The sequence below is a fragment of the Erinaceus europaeus genome, chromosome 3 (genome assembly GCF_950295315.1).
Source record: "Erinaceus europaeus chromosome 3, mEriEur2.1, whole genome shotgun sequence".
NCBI lineage: Eukaryota > Metazoa > Chordata > Mammalia > Eulipotyphla > Erinaceidae > Erinaceus > Erinaceus europaeus.
This window is the reverse complement of record NC_080164.1, coordinates 121866529-121891757: the sequence shown is the minus strand read 5'-3', so window position 1 is coordinate 121891757 and position 25229 is coordinate 121866529. Positions and strand designations below refer to the sequence as shown.

Below are 25229 nucleotides of genomic sequence, written 5' to 3'. Positions count from 1 at the left end.
CCTAAACTTTAGTTTTGTTTTTTTTTTCCTCCAGGGTTATTGCTGGGCTCGGTGCCTGCACCATGAATCCACCACTCCTGGAGGCCATTCCCCCCACCCCCTTTTGTTGCCCTTGTTGTTGTAGCCTCGTTGTGGTTATTATTATTGCCATTGTTGATGTTGTTCATTGTTGGGTAGGACAGAGAGAAATGGAGAGAGGAGGGGAAGACAGAGAGGGGGAGAGAAAGATAGACACCTGCAGACCTGCTTCACCGCCTGTGAAGTGACTCCCCTGAAGCTGGGGAGCCGGGGGCTCGAACCGGGATCCTTATGCCGGTCCCCGCACTTTGCGCCACATGCGCTTAACCCACTATACCACCGCCCAACCCCCTTTTGTTTGTTTTTTTAATGCTAGTGTAGACTATAACTTAGATTATAAAATAGAAATCTATGGAATAATACCAATGAATAGTCAGGCTTGTTTCTGTAGCGTATCACATTCACCTTACACCAATGAATAGTCATCTGGGGGCCGGGTGGTGGCACACCTGGTTGAGTGCACAGGTTGCAGTGCACAAGGACTCAGGTTTGAGCCCCTGGTCCCCACCTGCAGGGGGAAAGCTTTGCAAATGGTGAAGCAGTGCTGCAAGTGTCTCTCTGTCTCTCTATCTCCCCCTTCCCTGTCAATTTTTGACTGTCTCTATCCAATAAATAAATAAATAAAGGTAATAAAAATAGTCATCTGAAAATTAAACAGTATTATCTAATATTAATGCTTTGATTACTAATTATAATAAATAACTTCAAATCAAAGCATTGAACTGAACAAAAAGGACCCTGCCACATAAATTCAGAAACTTGCAGGCACATATAACACAAAGTGAAGAAGATGCCAGAGCCCACAGAAGACAAGAGGGAAAAACCTCCTATTTTTCTTTAAAGTGCAGACCTGAGAGTTGAAAGCAGGTGATCTCTGCAGTCAGTAACTGCTACAGGACACAGGTGTTTTCTAAGGATTCAGATGAGGCAAACTGTTACATGTCAAACTGAATTCACAGATAAGAGCTCAGAGTGAAGTGCCATGACAGATCCCCCAGGGTAGGGTATGCCTCTCCATGAAAATAATGGCACAGCATTTAAGTGGATATTAACTTGTCCCAAAAAGTAGAGGTGAAAGCTTCTCTTTTGTTCTCAGGGGCCCAAGCTGGTGTCAGAACTGCCAGTGAGATCTAAAAGAGGAAATCATTCTTGGTTTTGTTCCAATGTCTAATTCAATACCTTGGCAGCATTTGAAATGGATAAGAGCTTTGCGCTCACATCTGCCTGGGGTGACAACTAAGATAAAAAGCTCACATGGTAAAGATGATGAAAGCTTACTGCTCCCCAAAGCAACCTTAGCTTTTTAGGGGGTCAGGCAGTGGTGCAGCGGGTTGGGCGCACGTGGCGCGAGGCGCAAGGACTGGTCTAGGGATCCCGGTTCGAGCCCCTGGCTCCCCACCTGCAGAGGAGTCACTTCACGGGTGGTGAAGTGGATCTGCAGGTGTCTGTCTTTCTCTTCCCCTCTCTGTCTTCCCCTCCTCTCTCCATTTCTCTCTGTCCTATCCAACAGCGAATGGCATCGGCAATAACAATAACCACAACAAGGCTACAACAACAAGGGCAATGAAAGGGGGAAAGGGTGGCCTCCAGGAGCAGTGGATTCGTGGTGCAGGCACTGAGCCCCAGCAATAACCCTAGAGGCAATAAAAAAAGTAGCTTTTTTAAAGGTAATTCCTTACTTCAAGTTACACTATGGCTAAAATAGTACGGTAAATATGCTGAAAGATTAAATTCATGAAAACTTGTTCACAAGTTTGTTTTTTAATATGATTTCGACAGTGTTTTTGAAAAATTACTCCATGTTAGCAGGTAGAATTATGTGATAACGTAATTCATTAGACTAGGTTCAGTAGAAATGTGGGGAAACCATGTTTACACATAAGCAATATTAATTTCTGCTTAATAGTATACAGGGTCTGGTCAGGCCCTAAAAAACACTTTGCTGTTGGTTGTTGTTAATGAAATGACAGGGGTATGGAGGACGCCAGACAATGACTATACAACGTCCATGTTTCAACCTCCTACTTTGAACTGTGGGAGATACACAAGAAATGAAATATGGACACTGCTCTGATGGAGCTTTTAGTTAGTTGAAATGAAATATAAAAGCAATGAAACTTGGCAGATAATATAAAATAATATATGGTATATCTTCAACTGTGAGTTATATACAGCAGGGTCCATGATTTTTAAAAATTCTTATTAGTGACTTAATATTGATTTACAAAATTATAAGATAACAGGGGTATAATTCCACACTTTTTCCACCACCAGAGTTGTGTGTCCCCATTTCCTCCATTGGAAACTATAGTAGTTCTCCAAGATCACAAACAGGGGTTGACTATTATTTATATATATATATATATGCCCATTTTTCTTTGTTAATGTTTTATTTTTATTAGCAATTTAATATTTATTTACAAGACTGTAAGGGGTATAATTGTAATAGGGATTCCATACAGCTCCCACCACGAGAGTTCTGTGTCCCATCCCCTCCAATAGAAACTTTCCTACTGTTTATCTCTCTGGGAATATGAGCCAAAATTCTACTTGGCCTGCAGAAGGTGGCAGTTCTGACTTCTCTAATTGCTTCTCTAAGTAACACCTACTACTTCTGAGTGTCCTTCCTTTTTTTCCCCCTTTTTCTTTCTTCCTCTCTCTTTCCTTCTTTTACTCTTTGTTTCTTTCCCCTCTTCTTTCACAGAGTCATGATGGAATATGAGTTCAGAGCTCTCTGGTCATCTTCCCCTAACATTTCTCTCCCACTGGGAAGTATGAACCAAAATTCTTTCTGGGGTTCAGAAGGTGGGCAATCTGGCTTCTGTAATTGTTTCACTGCTGAAAATGGGCATTGGCAGGTCAATTCCTACCCCTAGCCTGTTTCTATCTTTCCCTAGTGGGGTAGAGCTCTGGAGAGGTGAGGTCCTGGGACACACTGGTGAGGTCTATGGTTTGTTAAGACCTGACAAGATCTTCTGTGTTTACAAAAACTGTGGCCTAAAGGAGATGGAACTTCATTTGGACCCTACTAAAGAGTTCCAAGTAAGAATATTTGAAAGGCATTCTTGGAAGACCAAAAAGATGAATGAAAAGGACATTAAAGCAAAAAGCAGGACTAGCTGATTAGAATAGAGTCTCATACCAAGAAGAAATGAAAATCAGATGGATAGGCTGAACCAACAAGTTTTAATACCATTTCACATACCTTTGTTATTTAACATCTGGATACTAAATGTATTGAATCTGCTGAACAGATAATAGAGAGCCCTGAGGACAATGAGACTGTACATGAAAATTGCTTGTCTAAGGCCAGACTCTACTACATAGACAAGACAATGAATAGAATCCTTTCATGGCAAAAATGTACTTTCTGCTATCAGGGGAGGGGGTGGGTTATGGAGATTGGGTGGTGAGAATTGTGTGGAGTTGTACCCCTCCCACCTTATGGTTTTATTAATTAATCCTTTCTTAAATAAAAAAATAAAATAAATAAATAAATAAAATTTTTTAAAAATGTGCTTTCTTAGAAGTACTGTCCCAGGATGTGATTTTAGATTTATTTCCAAATAGTTGTCATATTTTGATATCATCAACAAAATGATAAATTTTCTTGATGCTTTACCAGTAGCAGTATTCACAGTCTTGATATCTGATGTGGGATCAGGAAAACTTTGAAAGGACAGTAATAGGGGGCCGGGTGGTGGTGCACCTGACTGAGTACACATGATACAATGTGCAAGGACCTGAGTTCAAGGCCCCAGGTCTCCATCTGCAAGGGGAAAGCTTTGCATGTGTTGAAGCAGGGCTATACGTGTCTCTCTACCTCTCTATCACACCCTCCATTTCGATTTCTGGCTGTCTCTATCAAATAAATAAAGAGAATAAAATTTTAAAAGGACAGTAATAATTCTATTTTCTCACACAATTTCTATAAACACTGCTAATAACAGTAATGTTGAATGCTGATTACTGTACTCATCACATTTCTAATGTAATTCTCACAAGATCCTTTGTGGGTTAGGCTAATTCAATTTCATAGTGGAGACAACCAAATTCATAGCAGAGAAGTAAGTTTTCCAAAACTAGGAGGTGAGCATGTGGTAGATGGAGAATTCAACATCAGTCCTGCCTGGCCCTAAACTCCAATGACTAAGCCTTACATCTAAATTAACTTTTCTCCCAAGAGGCATTACTGAGAGAGGGATTTGTTAGAGGGAATGCATTCTTACATAGAAAATCATGTGCATGTTAAAGAGTCATTATGAGGACAGTTGATCTTTCTGGCAATGAAATCATGTAAATTTCCTACACTTTAACTTAAATAAGGTTATTATTCATCGAAGTTATAGATGAAATTACCATATGGTAAAGTTCAAGCTCTTCCCCAGAAGCCCATGATCTGTATGATCTGGACAAGATATTAAACCTTTCTAAACTCCTTTCTTCACCCATACAGTATGGATAACACAGTCTCATCACAGGTGGTTCATAAAATTAAATGGTATCACATAAAGTCATTAACACAGGGTTTGCATCTAAAAGAGTAGAAAGTTAATGTTTGCAACTTTTTCTGAAATTCAAGAAAAAGTGATTATTCGAGTTCCTGAAATCTACTATACAGCAGACATCATTACCAATTCAATATAAACTTCAATAAGGGATCTTCCCCAGGTCCTCTCACCACCAATCTCCTACTCAAGATTTACTGCCAAAGTCATCTCCTCCAATTGCCTCTTCTGCTATTTCCACTCCAAGGACAAGCAGATACTCCCATAATTATGAGTGATTGAGTGAATGAGTGAGCGAGTGAGTGAGTGTGTTTTCAGTCATTTAATTTGCAATTTATAAACCATAATCTGAGTGACCTGCTATCTTCCTTTTTTAGGCAGCTGGGCCCTTGAGTACAGGTACTCACCCATCTTTAAAAACAGTTGTCTAGTTTCATGTCTGGAATGCAATAATGCACCTCAAAGACATTTAGCTCTCTACAGGACATGGGTATTAGTGAGGCAGCCTCTAAAAATGTCAAATTCATTCCTGGAAGAACTTAACAACACTACTTTAGGATGAATACAAATTTTCCCCACTAAGTCATTAAAGAAAGACATCTTGACAGAAAAGTGAAATTATCTCATACCGAAATTGTGAGGGGGAAAAAAAAGCAATTCAGAAGAGAGGTAATAAACAATCAAAAAATGCTATTGCTGTAGAAGGGCTTCTTGACAACTAAAAGAATATATTACACATAGGCATATGTGAAAATTTTAGATAACAGTCCATGCAGTTGACAGTTCTTTTGTCTTCTGATGCATAATCTTGGCCTTTTTAAATAAAGACTTTTATTTCAACAAAAATAAATATTATGCAGCTTTTTTTTTCATAGCACATAGCACCCACTGGCATTCTAGCATAGAATAGGTATTTGAGAGACCTTGTTTCAAGTGATTTACCCCATAATCCTCTGAAGTAAGGAATATTAACACCATTACCCAGAGGAAAAACCAAGCCTAACTCTTGGTCTTCAATTCTTTCCATGGCCTTACAAGGTACTCTGTGAATTCAGGATGTCAGATTACATGGGAAAATACATCATTACTGTGTCCTTTCTTTCTTAATCTCTCTCTCTCTCTCTCTCTCTCTCCTAGTAGAAGAAACAAATCATAGCTGTGAGTATAGGAATCTGTAAGTCTGTCCTTCCATGTTTTCACAAGTCCAATCTTTCCCTCCCCTGCCTCCAGAACCACCACACTCACCCTTTTCCCAGTTTTTGACTTACTTAGCCATCCCACGCTGGGAGTGCGTCGCACTCTGGGGTCATCATCCAAGGTACGGGTTGCTAGGCAGGGCACTGAGTTCTCAAGTGGGCTGCGAGCTTTAGTGTCAGAAGCAGAAGACAGGAGGAGGAGGAGGACACATGTGCAGCCACAGCAAAGATGAGGATGGAAGCGTTAATTAGGAAGAAAAAATGCTAAAGCAAATCACACAAGCAGGTTAAAGGAGAACAATGACATATTACATTGACACAACACCCTCCCATGACCCTGTATCATTACATGGAACAAACCCCAACACAAAATGAAATGAAAATAAAAAGTTACATTTGATCATTATAGTTCCCCAAGTACAAATGGATGATCTTGTACATAATTCTCGTACACAAACCATGGATTGTATCCAGAGGAAAGATTTACATAATGAACACTCATCTCAAGATGAAAGATCAAGGCTTAATAGTTTTGCTACACACAAGCACACAGAGATGGGAGTTACACAGTTTTGTAAAGCACAGGAGGGCAGGGTTTCCTGTAAACAAGAAGCTCTCTTCAGATCAACCCAAAACATCTTTCTGTAGATCTTGGGTGCAAACATCAGATTATTCATCCACTTCTGAAAGGTTTTTCTTGGTGAATACACAACTATTTCTCAGTTAACTCTGCCTACTGCTTTACAGCCCTTCAGAAACATAAGAAAGGCACATAAATAAACCACTACCTTAATATACACACACACACACACACACACACACACACACACACACACACACACATATATATAGATTGTATATTAGCCCTCATTGCTTGGTGCCTTTAATGCTTATTTTACATAATTTTAATATTTTGTGTGCCCAATGTCAAATCTTAGCCCACATCAAAGAGAGAATGATGATGGAGGCTAAATAAATAGTGTAATTCTTCCACATATTTTTCATCAGTTGGAAAGTGCCATCAGAGTCTCCCTGAAGATAGTTTCATTTAGGTTTTGTGTAATTTATTTGCCATTCTCATTAAATACTACACTCCAAGGCAAGTAAGAAGCAGACAGCACAATTATCTCGCAAGGAGAAGCAATGAGATTCGGATATATAGCTATATATCAGTCTACATTTAATTTGACTTAAGAAGTCCTTTCTTCCTTGAGTAAAAAAGCTAGTCATTAAATGGTCATGACTGTAAATGAGGGATTTCCAACCAAATTCAAGTGTTAATCTATCTAGACAAGTGTACAAATGATAGGGCAGAAAAATGATCTTCTCAAATCTATTGGTGACTTGTGAGGTCAAGTTTCAAGTGGAGTAATTTATAAATTAATGTAAGTTTATGGCCAGATGTGAACATTCAACACATTATAAAATCTAGAAACATTTTTGTCAATTTATCTGTCTGTGTTTAAAAGCTGTAAATAAAGCCAGGACTTGTGAGCAGGCCATCTGTGCCAGCACCTGTTTGAGGCAAATCTGATGTCTTCTCTTTGCAATCTGAATTTTTAATTGTTTCCCATAATTGAACTTCTTTGCAAGTTTTTATTGCACTAAGAAAAATGAAAAAGGGAAATGAACCAGTTGAAATTATTCCAAAATTGCTTTTGTCAAGAGGGAGGCATTTAGAAATACACAATTATCATACTGACCAAGTTTCACCTCCTATTTCTTTTGATAATTGAGTGACCTGCTTAAAGAGCCAATATCCCTGCAGGCTTAGCTAAAGAAAATCAAAAGAGGCAAGACAACTGGCAACCATTTATCTACACTCAAGAAAGGACTGACTGAAATTCCAGATCAGTGAGAAATGGCAAGAGGTTGATAATGCAAAATAAACTCCATAGAGTATTCACATTCTTTAGCTTCTGATCAGTATGTAGTTACCCAGATCTTATCACTGATACTGTGGTGTGCTTCCACCATGAGAGCAAATGGTCATCACTGCTCCAGTCCTCAAAAGCTTCCTAATTTTCCTCAAGAGTCTCTTCTCCTTTTTCTGCCCCTAACATACTCGTGTTATTTGTGGGGGAACTAACGCTGGAAACTCTTTTCTGCATATACATCCCACATTGATGCTGGGCCTCACCATCCACAACAGAAGGGAGCCTGGCACATACCAGCAAAGAACCTGTCTCCAAAGATAGGCATAGAAATGAAACTGCCCGTAGAAACTTGGCACCTGCATTTCAGCCAAGTTGACTGGAGCCATCTGGCTGCTTACCCTCCTGAAAACTGGGAGGCTCAGAGCATCCATTACTTACACAGACAAATTCCAACATTTTGATTTGTTGGGCACTCTGTGTAAATCTATGTGGGAAGAGATATAAATTCCATTACCTTTTTGTGTCGTATTTCTTTCTCTTCACAAATTTAATCCAAAGATAAAATTCTGAAAGGTTGTTCCCAAAGATAGCACCAAGCTTTTATAATTATACCATGATAATGATCTATATGCCTCTTCTGAATACTGTCTTCATTGTGCTTCTTCTACATTTAAACTACAAAATAAACAATTTGGCTGATATCTTACAAATTACCTTTTAAATCACTTTTTCCTGACTTCAGGCATAAACAGGATAGAAACTAGCTTATATTGTTGTTATTTTGGGGGGAGGGATATAACTCTAAAGATTTTTCTATAGTGGCTTCCAATATCTAAACTCTAGACAAAGGGTGGTGAGGCAGCCTTTTGAAAAATAATTCATAGTTCTCTTGAGAATCAACTTGCCCAAACTAACAGCTCCAACACTGTTCAAGTGAGGGTATCCCAAATAAACCAAAAACTATCTCCAGCAAAATGCTTTCTAGCAACCCTAAGAAAAAGAATGTAGATTTTACTCATGTTAGAGTTCTAGGACTCTCTGAGGATGGCAATGATCTATGTTCACATATTTACCAAGCATTTACTGTGTGTTCCACACTGTTGCTTGGTCAAGAAATGTAACCCCACATTAGCATTGGGATGCATTGGATCGACCTTCCTGTGGTGCATCCCGTGAGTACCCATTCATTGGGGAAACTGACGATCCTTCCTAGCCGACTGAATCCACATGGATCCCAGTCACATTCAAAGCCAGCAACAAGCAGCTCATGACAGCTTTCAGCTGTTGGTCCTGCTCTTCGAGTCCTCCAACTTAATGTTGAGGGGCTGTCCTTTGCCAAACGCGTTCTTATTGGTCAATTGGCGATACAGCATCAGGCAGATGTTATCTGCCTACAAGAAACACATATAGCAGTCGATGAAGCTGCTCGATTCACCATCAGTGGATTCGATTTAATATGCTATAATCTCCATCCTAAACACGGCCGAGCCATCTACGCCAAATCATGTCTTGCGGACGTTTACCATACGGCCTCTTCGACCTTCTACGACTCCATTACTATTGGAACTATTCAGCTCGTCAACGTATATAAGCCTCCCAGTGCCTCATGGGATAATGAGGTCCTGCCTAGCCCCAATCACCCAGCCGTTTACGTTGGAGACTTTAATAGTCATCACCAAGACTGGGGATATTCCTCCACTCGTGCTGACAGCTCTATCTTAGCCGACTGGGCTTCAGTGAATGACCTCTCCCTATTATACGATCCCAAACAGCCAGGCTCTTTTCACAGTGCTAGATGGAATAAAGACTCGTCACCCGACCTGTGTTGGATTAGCACAGTCAACGGCCAAGCCTGTCCCGCTACAAGACAAGTTCTCAAGATCTTCCCGCACAGTCATCACTGCCCAGCTATCATCCACATTGGTCTCCAGCTCCCACTGATTCTGTGCTCGGAGAAACTAAGATGGAACTTTCGGAAAGCAAACTGGCGTCTGTTCAGTGATCTTACCAACAAATCTATTCCTGCAATTCCAATTAACTCTATCCCCTCTGAAGATTCCTACAGGCGCTTCCGCCAAGCCATCTTCAAAGCAGCTTCCCAAGCCATTCCTCGTGGGAGACGTGCTAACTATACGCCTTGCCTTGATGCTGAATGCGAGCAACTACTAAAGCAGTATGATGAGTCGGGCGACCCAGATGTGGCTGACCATCTCATTGCCTCTCTGGATGCAGCACGCCAAGCCTGCTGGCAACAACTCACGGAAAGTCTGAACTTCACCCACTCAAGTAGGAAGGCCTGGAAGCTTCTTCCCAGACTGGGTGCCGGTAGCCAACCCCCTCCCATCTCCCATCCTCCCGTATCTCCAAACTCAGTGGCCAGTCACCTAACTCAAGTTGGACGTGCTAAGATCAACCCAGTCTGGAAAAGAGAAATTTGCCATGAGTGGTCATCCCACTTCCGGTTATCTTGTCCATCTCCAAAACTCTCTCCCTTTATACTGTCTGAACTGGAAGACGCTTTGAAGAGGGTTAAACCGGGAACAGCTGCTGGCTATGATAACATCACCCCAGAATTCATTCTTAACCTGAGACCCGCGGCAAAGAAGTGGCTCGCTTCATTCCTGTCCCACATCTTGGAATCTGAGTCTATGCCCAAAGTTTGACGTTGTGCGAAGATTATAGCGGTTTTGAAACCAAAGAAAGACCCAACACTGGCCGCCAGCTATAGACCAATTTCTCTCCTCTCCGTGTGTTACAAACTCCTTGAGAGGCTGCTTCTTTCATGCATTTCTCATCTTACAGAGAAATTCCTATCACCCGCCCAAGCTGGTTTCCGCCCAGGAAGATGTACCTGCGAACAAGCGCTGGCCCTCTCAACTTACATTGAAAATGGATTCCAGAAGAATTTAAAGACAGGTGCTGTCTTTGTTGATCTCACAGCAGCCTATGACACGGTCTGGCACCGTGGTCTCCTAGTCAAGATCTCAAGATGCCTGCCTCCATGGGTGGCCAACACTATATCGTTTCTTCTCCAAAACAGAAGATTCCGGGTGCATCTGGGTGACAAGTCTAGCAGATGGAGACTTGTCTCAAGTGGCCTCCCCCAGGGCTCTGTTCTGGCTCCTACGCTATTTAATATTTACATCAATGACCTCCCAGAAACTTCTTCAAGGAAGTTCATCTACGCCGATGACATCTGCTGTGCAACTCAGGCATCAAAGTTTGACATCCTCGAGGAAACACTCACGAAAGACATGTCTCTGATATCTGATTACTGTAAAAAATGGCGACTAATCCCTAGCACTGCAAAAACGGTATCATCTGTTTTCCATCTACACCATGCCTCAGCCTCGCGTGAGCTTAATGTGCAGCTTGGCGGTACGAGAATCTGGCATGAAGCCCAACCAGTCTATCTTGGCGTTACTCTCGATCGCACTCTGTCATTTCACGAACATCTCATAAAAACTGCAGCAAAGGTGGGTGCGAGGAATAACATCATTGCAAGACTGGCCAGCTCCTCATGGGGCGCGAGCGCTTCCACACTACGATCATCATCTCTGGCATTATGCTATTCCACTGCAGAATACTGTGCCCCAGTATGGTTCCGTAGCCCCCATGTCCACTTGGTCAATTCCAAATTATATCCCTCCATGAGGATAATTTCTGGAACCATCCGTTCCACCCCGGTTCCATGGCTGCCAGTTCTTAGCAACATCGCCCCGCCAGATATTCGTCGGGATGCGGCATCATCTACGTTCATTTCCCACGTCTACACTCAACCGGACCTGCCAATATATTCGGATATCTTCGCCCACCCTGTCCAACGCTTGACGTCTCATCACCCAATCTGGTCCCCTATGCCTACACTGAACTTCTCTGTTCCAGTCTCTTGGAAACAGAGTTGGCAGTCAGCTGAGGTAAAGAACAAACACCTCATCACAGACCCCTGCAAGCGTCAACCTGGCTTTGACCTAGCACGTTATGATTGGGCCCTCCTCAATCGCTATCCAACAGGCCATGGCCGGTGCGCCGCTATGTTCCATCGCTGGGGAGCCAGAGATGACCCAAACTGCCCCTGCGGCTACAGACAGACTATGACCCACATAGTCAACGACTGCCACCTCTTCAGATTCAAAGGAGGTCTCAAAACTTTACATCAGGCTCAACCTGACGCTGTTGACTGGCTATGGAAGAAGGGCAAACGCTAGAAGAAGAAAAGCAGTAACATTTCAACTGTCGACCTATGAGACACAAGACACGCTGTCCAGATATCTCCTGTTGTGAAGTCAGTAGATACACCCAACTTCCACATAGATGGTGATCTTCACAGACCATCACCATCATACAACTACTTACACAAAGTAAGAAATTGAAACTCAATGATGTATGGCAACTAAAACTATGTTTGAGGAAGCTGATGGTCTACTATTAATATATTACTATCAAGCACACTAGGTTTCTCTACTTTTTATGCTTGAGAAAGGTATTTTAGTGGTCTGGCCAGTGGTGCACTGGCTTGAGCAAACACAATGTGCATCAAGGATCTGGGTTCAGACCCCAATCCCCACTTTCAGGGGGGATGATTCACAAGCAGTAAAGCAGATCTGCAGGTGTCTATCTCTCTCTCTACTTCTCTATCTCCCCCTCCTCTCTCAGTTTCTCTCTGCCCTATCCAATAAAATGAAAAGAAAAAAACAAACTGGCCACCAGGAGCCAGCACATAAAACCAATGATAACCCTGTAGGGGGAGAAAAAGGTATTTTACATTTCTGATCTTCAGGCTTTTCACCTGCAAGTGGAGATAATAATGTGTACATTAGAAAAAATCATTTTAAAATGTCTGATATGTAGTAGGTGTTCTATCAACAGGAAGTGTCACTACTAAGACTGTTATCACTACCACTACCAATACCACTACCACCACCCCATTCGTGTTTCCTTTGTTCCTTGAAGAGTTTTGAAAATTCTAGAGACAGCAACTTCAAAAAAAATTAAATTCAAAGTGTGATCTTTAAGAAATCAGTTTCACATGCCTGAAAAGATCACCTCTGATCCTTGTATTTGTACTAAAGCAAGAATTAAGTAGAATGAGATGTGTGTTACCATCATTTCTTTACTACGTTGTAAAACCTGACTGTGTAAAACAGGCTAACAATTAGAAAATTTAAAGACATGTTTATTTCAGGATACCATTCTGCTATACTTATTTACTGACAGCTAAGAATTGTCAGGGCTTAAATAGACTGCTCAACTGTGGATTCTAAATTACAAATCTTATAAAGTGCATGAGTGACACCTTCTTAGATATTATTTCACATCTATAAAGTTGATAATGAAAGCAGTGCTCTGAAAAATTTTTAAAAACACAAGGATGTTTTCATATACGGAATGGTGGGAGAAAAAAATGAGAGACAAGAAATAGGAGCATGTAAAATAATGCTGGTGAATTGAATCTTAATCTTCAATTTTAATCTAAAAGTCACTAAATTTGTCTTTAATATTCTTTCTCTCTTTCTTCTCACCAGTGTTATCACTGAGGTTCAGTACCTGCACAGCATCACTCTCAGCGGTCTTTTTATTTTTAAGGTGAGATAGACTGATAGGTAGATAGGTAGATAGATAGGGAGAGACAACTGCAGTACTGCTCTACTACTCATGAAGCTTACCTCCTGCAGGTGGGGCCCCAGGTCATTATGCATGGCAACATGTGTGTTCTACTGGATCAAGCATTACCAGTCAATTTCTGAATAACAGTTGTTCCTTACAGTATTTAATGCCTATAAAATACTATTCACAAAAAATAACTCACTTTTTCATACCTCTATAGATATATACAAAAGAAGGCATTACTGATGATTTTTCCCCTAGTAGCCTGGGCTTCCCCACTCAACGTCAACTTTATTTATTAGAAAGAGGCCTACTAGGAAAAGATAGAAACAGACTGGGTTATGGATTGACTTGTCAATGCCCATGTTGAATGGGGAAGCAATTACAGAAGTCAGACCTTCCACCACCTTCTGCACCCCATAATGACCCTGGTCCAGAGGGATAAAGATAGGGAAACTTCCAATGAAGGGGGGGGGATATGGAACTCTGGTGGTAGGAACTGTACCACTCTTATACCACAAATTAAAAAAAAGAAAGAAAGAGAAAAATAAAGGAGGAAGGAAGGAAAGAAAGAAGGAGAAAGAGAGAGGCTGAGACAAGACACCACAGCTGAAGTTTCATTCTGTGAGAACCTGGCTCAAACCTCGGATGCACACATAACAATTTAAACCCACAATCCAGGTGAGCTTTCTTGCAAGTCCATTAGAAACCTTGCTTTACTGTTATAGAAGCTAAGGCTCAGGCAGATTATGTAAATCACATTGCTACTAAGCACTAGTCCAGGATTAGAAGCTTTTGAAAAATATAATGCCATATTTTCAAGAAGATTATAAAACAGGGCTTCAGTCAAAAGCTAAATACTCATTTACGTTCTTTCTCTTAAGACTGCCTTCTTATTGTTATAAAAAGCAGAATAAATCAGCAGACACCGAGAGGAAATGACCCTTGGAGGAAAATGTGTTACCAGAAGACCTGAACATTATAAATCTGGAAGATCAGTTCACCTGCCTCAGAAAACAAAAGAAAAATGAGAACGATGTCTGGTGAATGAATTAGAAATACCACAGTTTTAAGTTAGTGTTATTAGGAAATATTCTCATTCAAGCACTTTTCTAGAAACTTTCCATGGATTGGTTCACTTGATCTATAGCTGAGAAGAAGTGATAATTCACCAGGGTTTGGTCAGAAGAATCATCTTTGCTGTGCAAATGAGCAGGGAATGATAGAGTTCTCAACAAAACAGATGGACACGTACTTTTGGTTTGGGAGAGAACAGACTGCACAAAGACACCCTACAGTGATATGGGCCCAAGAGACAGCTGACTCATATCAGAACTCCAGGAGAGTGGTGGCCTGCTTGAGGGGACAGAGTCTTTGAGGGAAGGTAAGGAAATGCTTATAATTACCCACTAGCTAAGGGAACTGTCCTAAACTAGGGAGGTGGGGGTGGTGGATAAATTGCTGCAAAGTAAAACAACCCAGCCAGAGATAACTAAGATGAGCTACAGAATATTCACCACAGAAGAGATCCAAAAGGCCGAGAAACACATGAAAAAATGCTCCAAGTCTCTGATTGTCAGAGAAATGCAAATCAAGACAACAATGAGATATCACTTCACTCCTGTGAGAATGTCACACATCAGAGAAGGTAACAGCAGCAAATGCTGGAGAGGGTGTGGGGTCAAAGGAACCCTCCTGCACTGCTGGTGGGAATGTCAATTGGTCCAACCTCTGTGGAGAACAGTCTGGAGAACTCTCAGAAGGCTAGAAATGGACCTACCCTATGACCCAGCAATTCCCCTCCTGGGGATATATCCTAAGGAATCCAACACATCCATCCAAAAAGATCTGTGTACACATATGTTCTTGGCAGCACAATTTGTAATAGCCAAAACCTGGAAACAACCCAGGTGTCCAACAACAGATGAGTGGCTGAGCAAGTTGTGGTATATATACACAATGGAATACTACTCAGCTGTAAAAAATGGTGACTTCACCGTTTTCAGCCGATCTTGGATGGACCTTGAAAAAATCATGTTGAGTGAAATAAGTCAGAAACAGAAGGATGAATATAGGATGATCTCACTCTCAGGCCGAAGTTGAAAAACAAGATTAGAAAAGAAAACACAAGTCGAACCTGAAATGGAATTGGAGTATTACACCAAAGTAAAAGACTCTGGGGTGGGTGGGTGGGTGGGGAGAATACAGGTCCATGAAAAATGATGAATGAAATAGTGGGGGTTGTATTGCTAAATGGGAATCTGGGGAATGTTATGCATGTAAAAAAAAAAAAAAAGAAGAAGTAGAAACGCAAAGCAGAAATTGACTGAGTTTGGAGTATGGCACCAAAGTAAGAAAGCAGAAGTATACTAGAGTTTGCAGTGAGTACCTCCCTAATACTTCCTCTCCACTTTTCCAAGCTTTGGGTCCATGATTGCTCAACAATTTGTTTGGCTTTGTATGTTAACTCTCTTTTCAGTCACCAGGTTCCAGGTGTCATCAGGATGCCGGCCAGACTTCCCTGGATTGAAGACACCACCAATGTGTCCTGGAGCTCAGCTTCCCCAGAGACCCATCCTACTAGGGAAAGAGAGAGGCAGCCTGGGAGTATGGACCGACCAGTCAACGCCCATGTTCAGCGAGGAAGCAATTACAGAAGCCAGACCTTCTACCTTCTGCAACCCTCAATGACCCTGGGTCCATGCTCCCAGAGAGATAGAGAATGGGAAAGCTATCAGGGGAGGGGGTGGGTTATGGAGATTGGGTGGCGGGAATTCTGTGGAGTTGTACCCCTCCTACCCTATGGTTTTGTTAATTAATCCTTTCTTTAATAAAAAGGAAAAAAAAAAAAAAAAAAAAGAACCTGTCACTGAGAGCTGAGAAGACAGAATAATGGTTATGCAAAAATACTTTGCTGCCTGAGATTGTGAGGTCCCAGATTCAATCCCCAGCACCACCATAAACCAGAACTGAACAGTGCTCTGGTAAAACACACACATACACATACATATATGTTTGTATACATATATATATATATATATATATATATTCACACATATATCATATGTATATATTATGTATTTGTTATATATTTATTTACTAATATGTATTAATTATATATTATTATAATATATATAATAAAGGGAAACAACACAAAAGAATAGGAAATGGAGCCATTAAAATAAAAACCCGGGAGTCGGGCTGTAGCTCAGCGGGTTAAGCGCAGGTGGCGCAAAGCACAAGGACCGGCATAAGGATCCCGGTTCGAACCCCGGGTCCCCACCTACAGGGGAGTCGCTTCACAGGCGGTGAAGCAGGTCTGCAGGTGTGTATCTTTCTCTCCTCCTCTCTGTCTTCCCCTCCTCTCTCCATTTCTCTCTGTCCTATCCAACAACGACAACAACAATAATAACTACAACAATCAAACAACAAGGGCAACAAAAGGGAATAAATAAATAAAATAAATATTAAAATAATAATAATAATAATAATTTAGATCAGCTTCAGTGAATACCACTTCCGAGCCTTTCCTCCCCTTCTTACTTATAAAAAAAAATAAAATAAAAATAAAAACCCAATTTCTTGTCTCTTGGGGGGGGGTGAAGCTTTAAAAAAATATCTGTTGGGTGGAGGTAGATAGCATAATGGTTATGCAAAGAGACTCTCTGAGGCTCCAAAGTCCCAATTTCAACCCCCCGTACCACCATAAGGCAGAGTTGAGCAGTTCTCTGGTTAAAAAAAAAAAACCTGTCAGTGACACTAGGTGAGAACTTACCAGGCCAGCAGATAAACCACGACACTGGGGAAGCTCAGGTGCTGAAGTATCTCTTCCTCTGTCTCTCTCTGCCCCCCCCCCCAACTCAAATAAAAAGAATGAAAAGATTGGCCTGAACACAGTGAAATCATAAGGGCCCAGTAAAAAAAAAAAAAAAAAAAAAAAAAAAAAAAAAGATGAGCTACAACTAAAAAGAAGAATTGAGGGCTGTGCAGTAGTACACCAGGTTAAGCGCACATAGTGCGAAAAGCAAGGACATGCGCAAGGTTCCCGGTTCCAGCCCTCAGTTCCCCGTGTGCGGGGGGGGGGGGGGGGGGGGGGGGGAGGGGGAGGGGAGTGTCGTGCAAGTGGTGAAGCAGGTCTGCAGGTGTCTATCTTTCTCTTTCCCTCTCTGCCTTCCCCCTCCTCTCTCAATTTCTCTCTAGCCTATCCAACAACAGCTATAGTAGCAACAACAATAATGGACCAAAAAAAAAAAAGGTTTTTATTGTAGCCACTGGGACTTCACTGCTCCAGGCTGAATTTTTCAGATAGAAAGGAAGAGAAAGAAAAGGATACAACAGCACCAATGTTTCTTTCAGTCTAGGGGAGGCTGGGCTCAAACCTGGGTCATGACAAAGCAAGTGCACTGTCCAAGGGAGTTATCTTAGTGGCTCAGTTAAGAACTTTATTTGTTACCATCTGTGTTATTCCTAGGGCTCGGTGCATGCGTGGCTCCTGGTGAACTTTTTCTTTTTTGGACCGAGTGTCAGAAACAGAGATGGGGAGAGAGAGGCAAAGAAAAGGAGAAATAGACAGCTGCAGCACTGGCTCCACTACTTGTGAAGCTTCCCCACAGCAGATAGAGGCAAGGGGCTTGAACCTGATGACATGCACACTACTGGATGAGCCATCACCCAGCCTCTCAGATAAGAATTTTTAAGGGACTGAGAAAACTTCCACACCTGATGTGTTCCTGTCAGTTCTACCACCTATGCAAACCAAACAGTCTGAAAGTACCTAATATCAAATCAGATCCCAAACAGCAAGAAACAAGCTAATCTCCCCACTAGTATTTCAATGGGCTCTAGACTTACTATGATGATGATGATGATGATGATGATGATGATGATGATGATTTTTATTATTACATCCAGGGTTATCGCTGGGGCTTGGTGCCAGCACTATGAATCCACTGCTCCTTGTGGCCATTTTTTTCCATTTTATTGGAAAGGACAGAGAGAAATTGAGAAAGGAGGGGAAGATAGAAAGGGGGAGAGAAAGACAAACATCTGAGACCTGCTTCACCAATTGTGAAGCAGTCACCCTGCAGGTGAGAAGCCAGGGGCTCAAACTGGGATACTTGCACGGGTCTTTACGCTTCGTACTATTTGCACTTAACCCAGTGTGCCCCCACCTGCCCCCACCCCCGGGCCTACTATTAATTTTAAAAAATTAATTTGTCTCCATTATTCTATGCTGCTAACTACTACTATATTATTATAGAAAATAGTAACAGACTTCACTTTCTAAAATGCTTGAAAGTACAGTTTGCTTAAGTAAGAATCTCAGAGTAAAAGAGAGTCGGGGGAAGCACAAGGCCTGGCAGATAATATTGGAAAGAGAGAAATTGCACTCACATGTACAACAGTATTTCCCTAATAACTATTTAAAAAAATGAAGGGAAGAAGAAAGAAAAATCTAGGAAAGGAGAAGGAAAATGGTGCAGCAGTATCACATTTCTCCTGTCCGATGGGGGTAAAAAATAAAATTAAGTTAAAATCAAGTGTTGAATTAAGGCTAGATCCAGAGGTTCAGTCACAAGCAGACAAGAAGTCCTGAGTGCAAAAGGCTATTTGGCACCAAGAGAAAACATGGAAGAAACAGAATGAGGCCCAGGAGTCAGCTTCCTTGGCTCAGTGCTACCACCTTTTCTAATTCCTGCTCTACCTGCTAGAGCAGCTTTATTAAATCTTTGGCTCCTCAGAGTGGATTAGGATTTCCCTAAAAGTCATCAAGCAAAGAATAAAACCAATGACAGGGAAAGACTCCACTGTAAGAGGGCTGTGATAAGAAAGGACTTCCTCCTGTTGCTAGTGAAAGGATATTGGTATCACTTATCCACAGAAAATCAATCAGCCCTGTATCTATAAGGTTCTTCCCCAAATATAGCTACAGAGCAAATATTATTCCAGAATCCACTCCTACTAAATATGAGGATTTTATCTTTTAGTTGTACTTAGACATATGAAGATATAACTTTCTAAATGTTACTACTATAAGCCAGTTACCATTTAACATTTATCATTACATTGTCTCATTTCATTTTCATTTTCTCTCTTTGACGGAGACAGTCTTAATTACTTTTCCAATTTTATTGGGGGAGGGGGAGAAACTAATGAAATCAAATTGTGGAAAATAAAGTCCATAGTCCAGGCCTGATACACCAAATCACTTCTCAGTAAAGGGCATGAAAAGCAGGGAACAAACTGGTTTTATGATAAGTTTAGGGAATAAATAATTAATAAATCAGTCAAATGATAGGGTCAAACTGACTATGGCTTAACTAGACACAAATTTTCATAAGAGTACTAAAACTTGAATATTCAGATTAAGTCTTTTAGTTAGTCTTAATCCTTGCATTCAGCTTCATGTTTTCATAAAAGTATATAATACGTATCAAAAGTACCCACACAATACTTTACACACAGATAATCCTAAAAGCCGTAACTTTTATTAGTTACCAGAGTTACTATTCACACTCCATGCCTGCAGGACCTCACTACTCCTGGCAGCTTTTTTTGTTTGTTTGTTTTCTGATAGAGCATAAGAGACAGGATCTGGGGAAGAGAGAGAGAAGAAACTGCAGCACTGCAGCACTACTCTTGTAGCTTCCCTCTTGGGGGTGTTTCCACACAGTGGCCCAAGGCTCAAACATGGGTCCTGATACATGCTGACATATGAGCTCTAACAGGTAAGCCACACACCAGCCCCATAAAATCATATTTTTTAAAAAAAATCAGATATTAAAATAAGTTCTCAGGAGTCGGGCAGTAGCGCAGTGGGTTAAGCACATGTGGCACAAAGCGCAAGGACCAATGTAAGGATACTGGATCCCGGTTTGAGCCCCCAGCTCCCCACCTGCAGGGGAGTCACTTCACAGGCGGTAAAGCAAGTCTGCAGGTGTCTATCTTTCTCTCCACCTCTCTGTCTTCCCCCTCCTCTCTCCATTTCTTTCTGTCCTATCCAACAATGACGACATCAATAACTACAACAATAAAACAACAAGGGCAACAAAAGAGAGTAAATAAATATTTAAAAAATAAGTTCTCAGATACTACAGTATCATAAATAGCACACTAAATATTTATTGAGATAATAAAATTAAAATTTACATTCACTTTGGGGGGTTTCATCACTCCAGAACAACTTTTTCAGATAGGAAGACAGAGACAGAGAGACACTGCAGCCCCAAAGCTTCCTTCAGTGGGGGTGGGGAGGCTTTCACCTGGGTTGTGGCGATGGCAAAGCAAGCACACTATCCAAGTGAGCTATCTTGCCCACCTACTTTCACTTCCAAACAAAAGCAAACCAAAGCATCACACTTGATTTTTAAATATTACCAAGTAATGTTCCTAGACTTAAATGTTATTCTTTCATAGTAAACTATAATACGGAAGTTATTTTCAAATTACTCTAGACCAAATAATTAAGGAGAGCTATATAATATTGCTAATAGTCAAAAAATACAAAAAAATTAGATTGATAATAGTTGACTTTATTTGACCCACAAAAATGTACATTTAGTATAGTTCCACCTAAAACAATTTTAAAAAAAGAAAAGAAAAATTCAACACCAGAGGAAATAACAGCCTCTTTAATTTCTTCATGCAACACTAAGTCTGTGGAAACACTTCAACTAGTAAAGTGGGAAATTATAACACTTGCCTAAAATTCATTACCTGGCAAGACAGGTTCTTCAGAGCTTGAAGATGGCTCAGACAACTGGCAAATTCACAATAATTCACATCTTGGAAGATAGCCTGATTCTTCCTGTTTTATTATAATTTTTTAAGTGTTTCATTTCTTTTTAAAGACACTAAGTCATCAAATGCCTACTATCTCAGAACCCTAGCAAGCAAGAAAGAGGTGGTCTTTAGCTATAGGTAGACTGTGCGGTAGCTGCTATGGGGGATTTGAAAACCAGCTCTCTGGGGGTAGGGCTTGAGAAAATTATGTATGTCAGAAATTTTACTGGCATAAAATATGTGCAGGACACATAGAATTGACAATAAACTATATAATACTCTAACGTAAATTGTATCAGGGGGTGATTTTGACAAAATGTTTTGTCTTGTCTCTGAAGAAATAATATACCCAGCTCCTTTATCAATGTATTCAACTTATGGTTGCCACTGAAATAGCAGCTTAGTTTCAGTATCCAGGATGAGCATTCATTATCAGATATATCAACAAGTAAAGACAAAAGCAAAACAATGAAGATGTGTGTCCAACTTCTTCATCACTGACAAAGTGTGTTTCCTTCAGTAAGCTGCAATTAGGGCTCTTGTGAATAATAATTTTAAAAAGACTATTTCCCAACTTATGCACAATACTCATAGTTTTGTATCTATTAGTAGCTGGATATTTGTATCTAAACATTTGTACACTGACATTATACCTTCTAATATGACAGTACTGGAAATATAGTTTGATAGTATAGGAAACTGGAGCATATTATGTCATGAGGGTAAGAGCCATCTTAAATGGGATTAACAACATTATTAACACCTTCTGGAGAAAGATGATCAATCTCTTCCTACTATATGATATAAGGGAAAGGAAGCCATCTCTAAGTCAATATACAGGAGACTTCACCAAGATCTGAGTCAGTAGCAACTTGATCTTGAACTAACCAGCCTCTAAAGTTGTGAGAAACAGATGTTTATTTTAAGCCACCCAGACCATAGTGTTTCGTTATGATAGCTCAAGCTGACTACCACAACAGTTATAGACATTACAAGCTTTTCCAGTCAATCTATAATATAAGCATTTCTCACCACTTTTAAATCTGAATATAACCGACAAACCAACAATTAAAGCATTTGCTCAGTTCTTTAGTATTAAATACCACTATAATGACTGATATCATTGTGAAGCCACTAAGCACAGAGTTAGGAAGACAGTAAGATGTAATTTTATGGTGTTTCTACCATAAGTCACAATAGCTGTGGTAGATGCAAATTTTTAAAAATACCTCTTTGAGAGACAGGCTGGGAGTATGGATCGACCTGTGAACACCCATGTTCAGCGGGGAAGCAATTACAGAAGCCAGACCTTCCACCTTCTACACCCCACAATGACCCTGGGTCCATACTCCCAGAGGGTTAAATAATAGGAAAGCTATCAGGGGAAGGAATGGGTCATGGAGTTCTGGAGGAGGGAATTGTGTGGAAATGTACCCCTCTTATCCTATGGTCTTGTCAATGTTTCCTTTTTATAAATAAATTTTTTTAATTACTTCTTTTGTGCCTGGGGCTCTAATATTTCAGGCATGAGCTAGAGTTGAGCAGTGTTCTGAGAAAAAAAAAACCCTGAAGAAAACAGATTACAGTAAAACATTACAAATTAATTAGAAAATGATGAATTTTGAGTACTTATTACCTTCGTCTATCCTCATTTATATACTTATATAATCAAATCTTTAACTGTAGCTGTCTTAAACATTTAGCTAGCAGAACTCTTGTAACAACTGACTTGTGAGCAGACAAGTAATGGTTCTAACACTACAAACAAATGAAAATCTTTTCCAATTCTACAGTATTTTCATAAATTTTGGCTACTAACTATACTACTATCATAACTAAAACTGAGAGTGTCACTAAGTCTCTTTTCTAGTCTATGATATAAAATTGATAGTGACAATCATATCAAAGTATTAATCTAGATTCAAATATTATAGGATTTTAGTTTACAACTAAATAGCAACTAAATAGTAGCAACAATTCTACTAATTTTTTTATTTTAGAAGCACAAGTTTCATTTCATAATAAAGATACTAAGTAACTGAACCCTGACATATCATATAAAGGTTCTTAACTTTCAGTTAAGAACAAGCGTCTTTAGAGAACCAAATATTTTCCATCTGATAATTTGTAATAATGTACCTTGAAAGTACATGAAACTCATTACTACAGAATCTTTCCAAGTCAAATCTTGCCTCTGTATAAGATGACTTATACAAAGGCCAATAATAACATGTTTTAAATGATCTGGCCATATGCTATGCTTCAGGGTGTAAGCTGATCAGTTGAAGAGTGGGGGAGGAAAGGAACCCCCCACCTTTCCTACTTGCTTTCTGCCTAGGATATAAAACATTTCACAAGTGAAAGGTGATGACAAAGGCTATTTCAGCTTTTCTCTGACAAAGATTTACTGATTTAAAAAAAAACGAATTGGATGATGGACAATGTCAACTCATTAGTTTTATTATTCCTCCAAATACTTTCTCCTAAAGGACAGGGTACTGGCCTCCATGATCCATCTGTGCATAATTTCCACTCTGCTTGCACTTTCAGAAAAATGAAGTTCACACTATACTGGCAGAAGTCTCTCTCTCTCTCTCTCTCGCTCTTGCTCTCTCTCTTTTTAATATTTTTATTTAAATTCTTTTTAAAAAATATTTTCTTTATCTTTATTTATTGGATAGAGACAGCCAGAAACTGAGAGGGGCGAGGGAGATAGGGAGGAAGAGAGACAGAGAGACACCTGCAGCACTGCTTCACCGCTCACAAAGCTTTCCCCTTTCAGGTAGGGTCTGGGCGCTCGAACCTGGATCCTTGCACATTGTAACATGTGAGATCAACTAAGTGTACCACCACTCAGCCCCAAGAAGCCCTTCTCTATTATGGTCATTCCACTTCTCTTTAAAAAAGTAAAAAAAGAGTAAGAAAAAGAATAGGAAAGCTATCAAGGGAGGGGATGAGATGCGGAGTAGTGGGAATTGTGTGGTAGTGGGAATTGTGTGGAGTTGCACCCCTTTTCCTATGGTTTGTCAGTATTTCCTTTTTACAAATAAATAAACAAATACAGCTATAGGGTTGGGGAGACAATATAACAGTTATGCAAAGACACTTTAGTTCCTGAGGATCTGACATCAAGGATTCAGTCCCCAATACCACCATAAGTCAGAGCTGAGCAGTTCACTGGTAAAAACAAAAACAAGCAAAAAAGTTATATTTAAAATTAGTACACTTTCCTCCTTTTTTATATTAATTCCAACTTTATGATAAAAATATAAATCTGTAAATCATTAAATTTCATTTCACAGTGAGAAAGAGATAACAAAGATATAAAGTCAGAAGTTTGTCATCATTGCTATAATTTTTAAGCATAGGTTGTATTTTAGATGAAACAGATAAGATCAGTTATAACTAATTTCATCCCTTAACATTTCCAGCCATTAAGCAATCCTCCTATAGAGTATTTAAAAACTAAAACCAAAAATTTTCAGTCATCAGTAATATTCCAGGTAATGACGGAATCGTTAAAAGTTAAAGTAGGAACGTTCTACGTTATATTCTTCCTTCAGAGTGTTTTTATAAAGGATATTTTAACATTATTTACAGTCTGTTCTAACTTTTAAATAATGGAAGCTGTAAATCAATATATAGGTCACTCAAATATTTGAGCTTTTCTACTCAATAACTAAACACTCATAAGAAACTACAGAATGGAATGGTTTAAATATATATCAGGAAAATTTTACTAATAATAGTAAGCTTTTAGTCAACCAGTGATTTCAACACTGTCAGAAAACCTAGTTTCCAGAAAATAGAGTATCTGAGTTAAAATTCAGTTTAATAATACTTCACTTAGTCCACCTTTTCTTGAGACTATTTTATGTTATTCTGAAAGTAGAGCTGAGAGCAATGAGCAGACTCCCTTTCAACTCAGTTCTCATAATACTAACAAAAGGTTGGGGGTGGACTGCCCCCGCCCCAATCTCTAATAACTCTTTCTACCATGCTTTCTTATTCCCCTATTGCACAGAAATACATCCACAGTTCAACTTTTGTCCTTCTCAGATTATACCAAAGTGCAATTGTTACTTGAAGCAACGATACACTTTACAAAAAACTAGCATATGCAACAGAGTATACATAAGACTCAGTGCCTTTGCTAGTGCTATATAATGAGGTGAACGTTA

General features: G+C 40.0%; 1 protein-coding gene across 3 annotated transcripts in view; it reads right to left on the bottom strand.

Annotated features, from left to right (window-relative positions):
• The window catches only part of SLC4A4 (solute carrier family 4 member 4), a 463215-nt gene that overhangs the window by 216813 nt on the left and 221173 nt on the right, over window positions 1-25229 (bottom strand). The window contains exon 7 of one of the 3 annotated variants that reach the window (XM_060187836.1): window positions 5855-5950. The exons of the other annotated variants lie outside the window; for them this stretch is intronic. Coding sequence (XP_060043819.1) covers window positions 5855-5950 — 96 coding nt within the window. The remainder of the gene's footprint in view (window positions 1-5854; window positions 5951-25229) is intronic. 3 annotated transcript variants of the gene reach the window in all.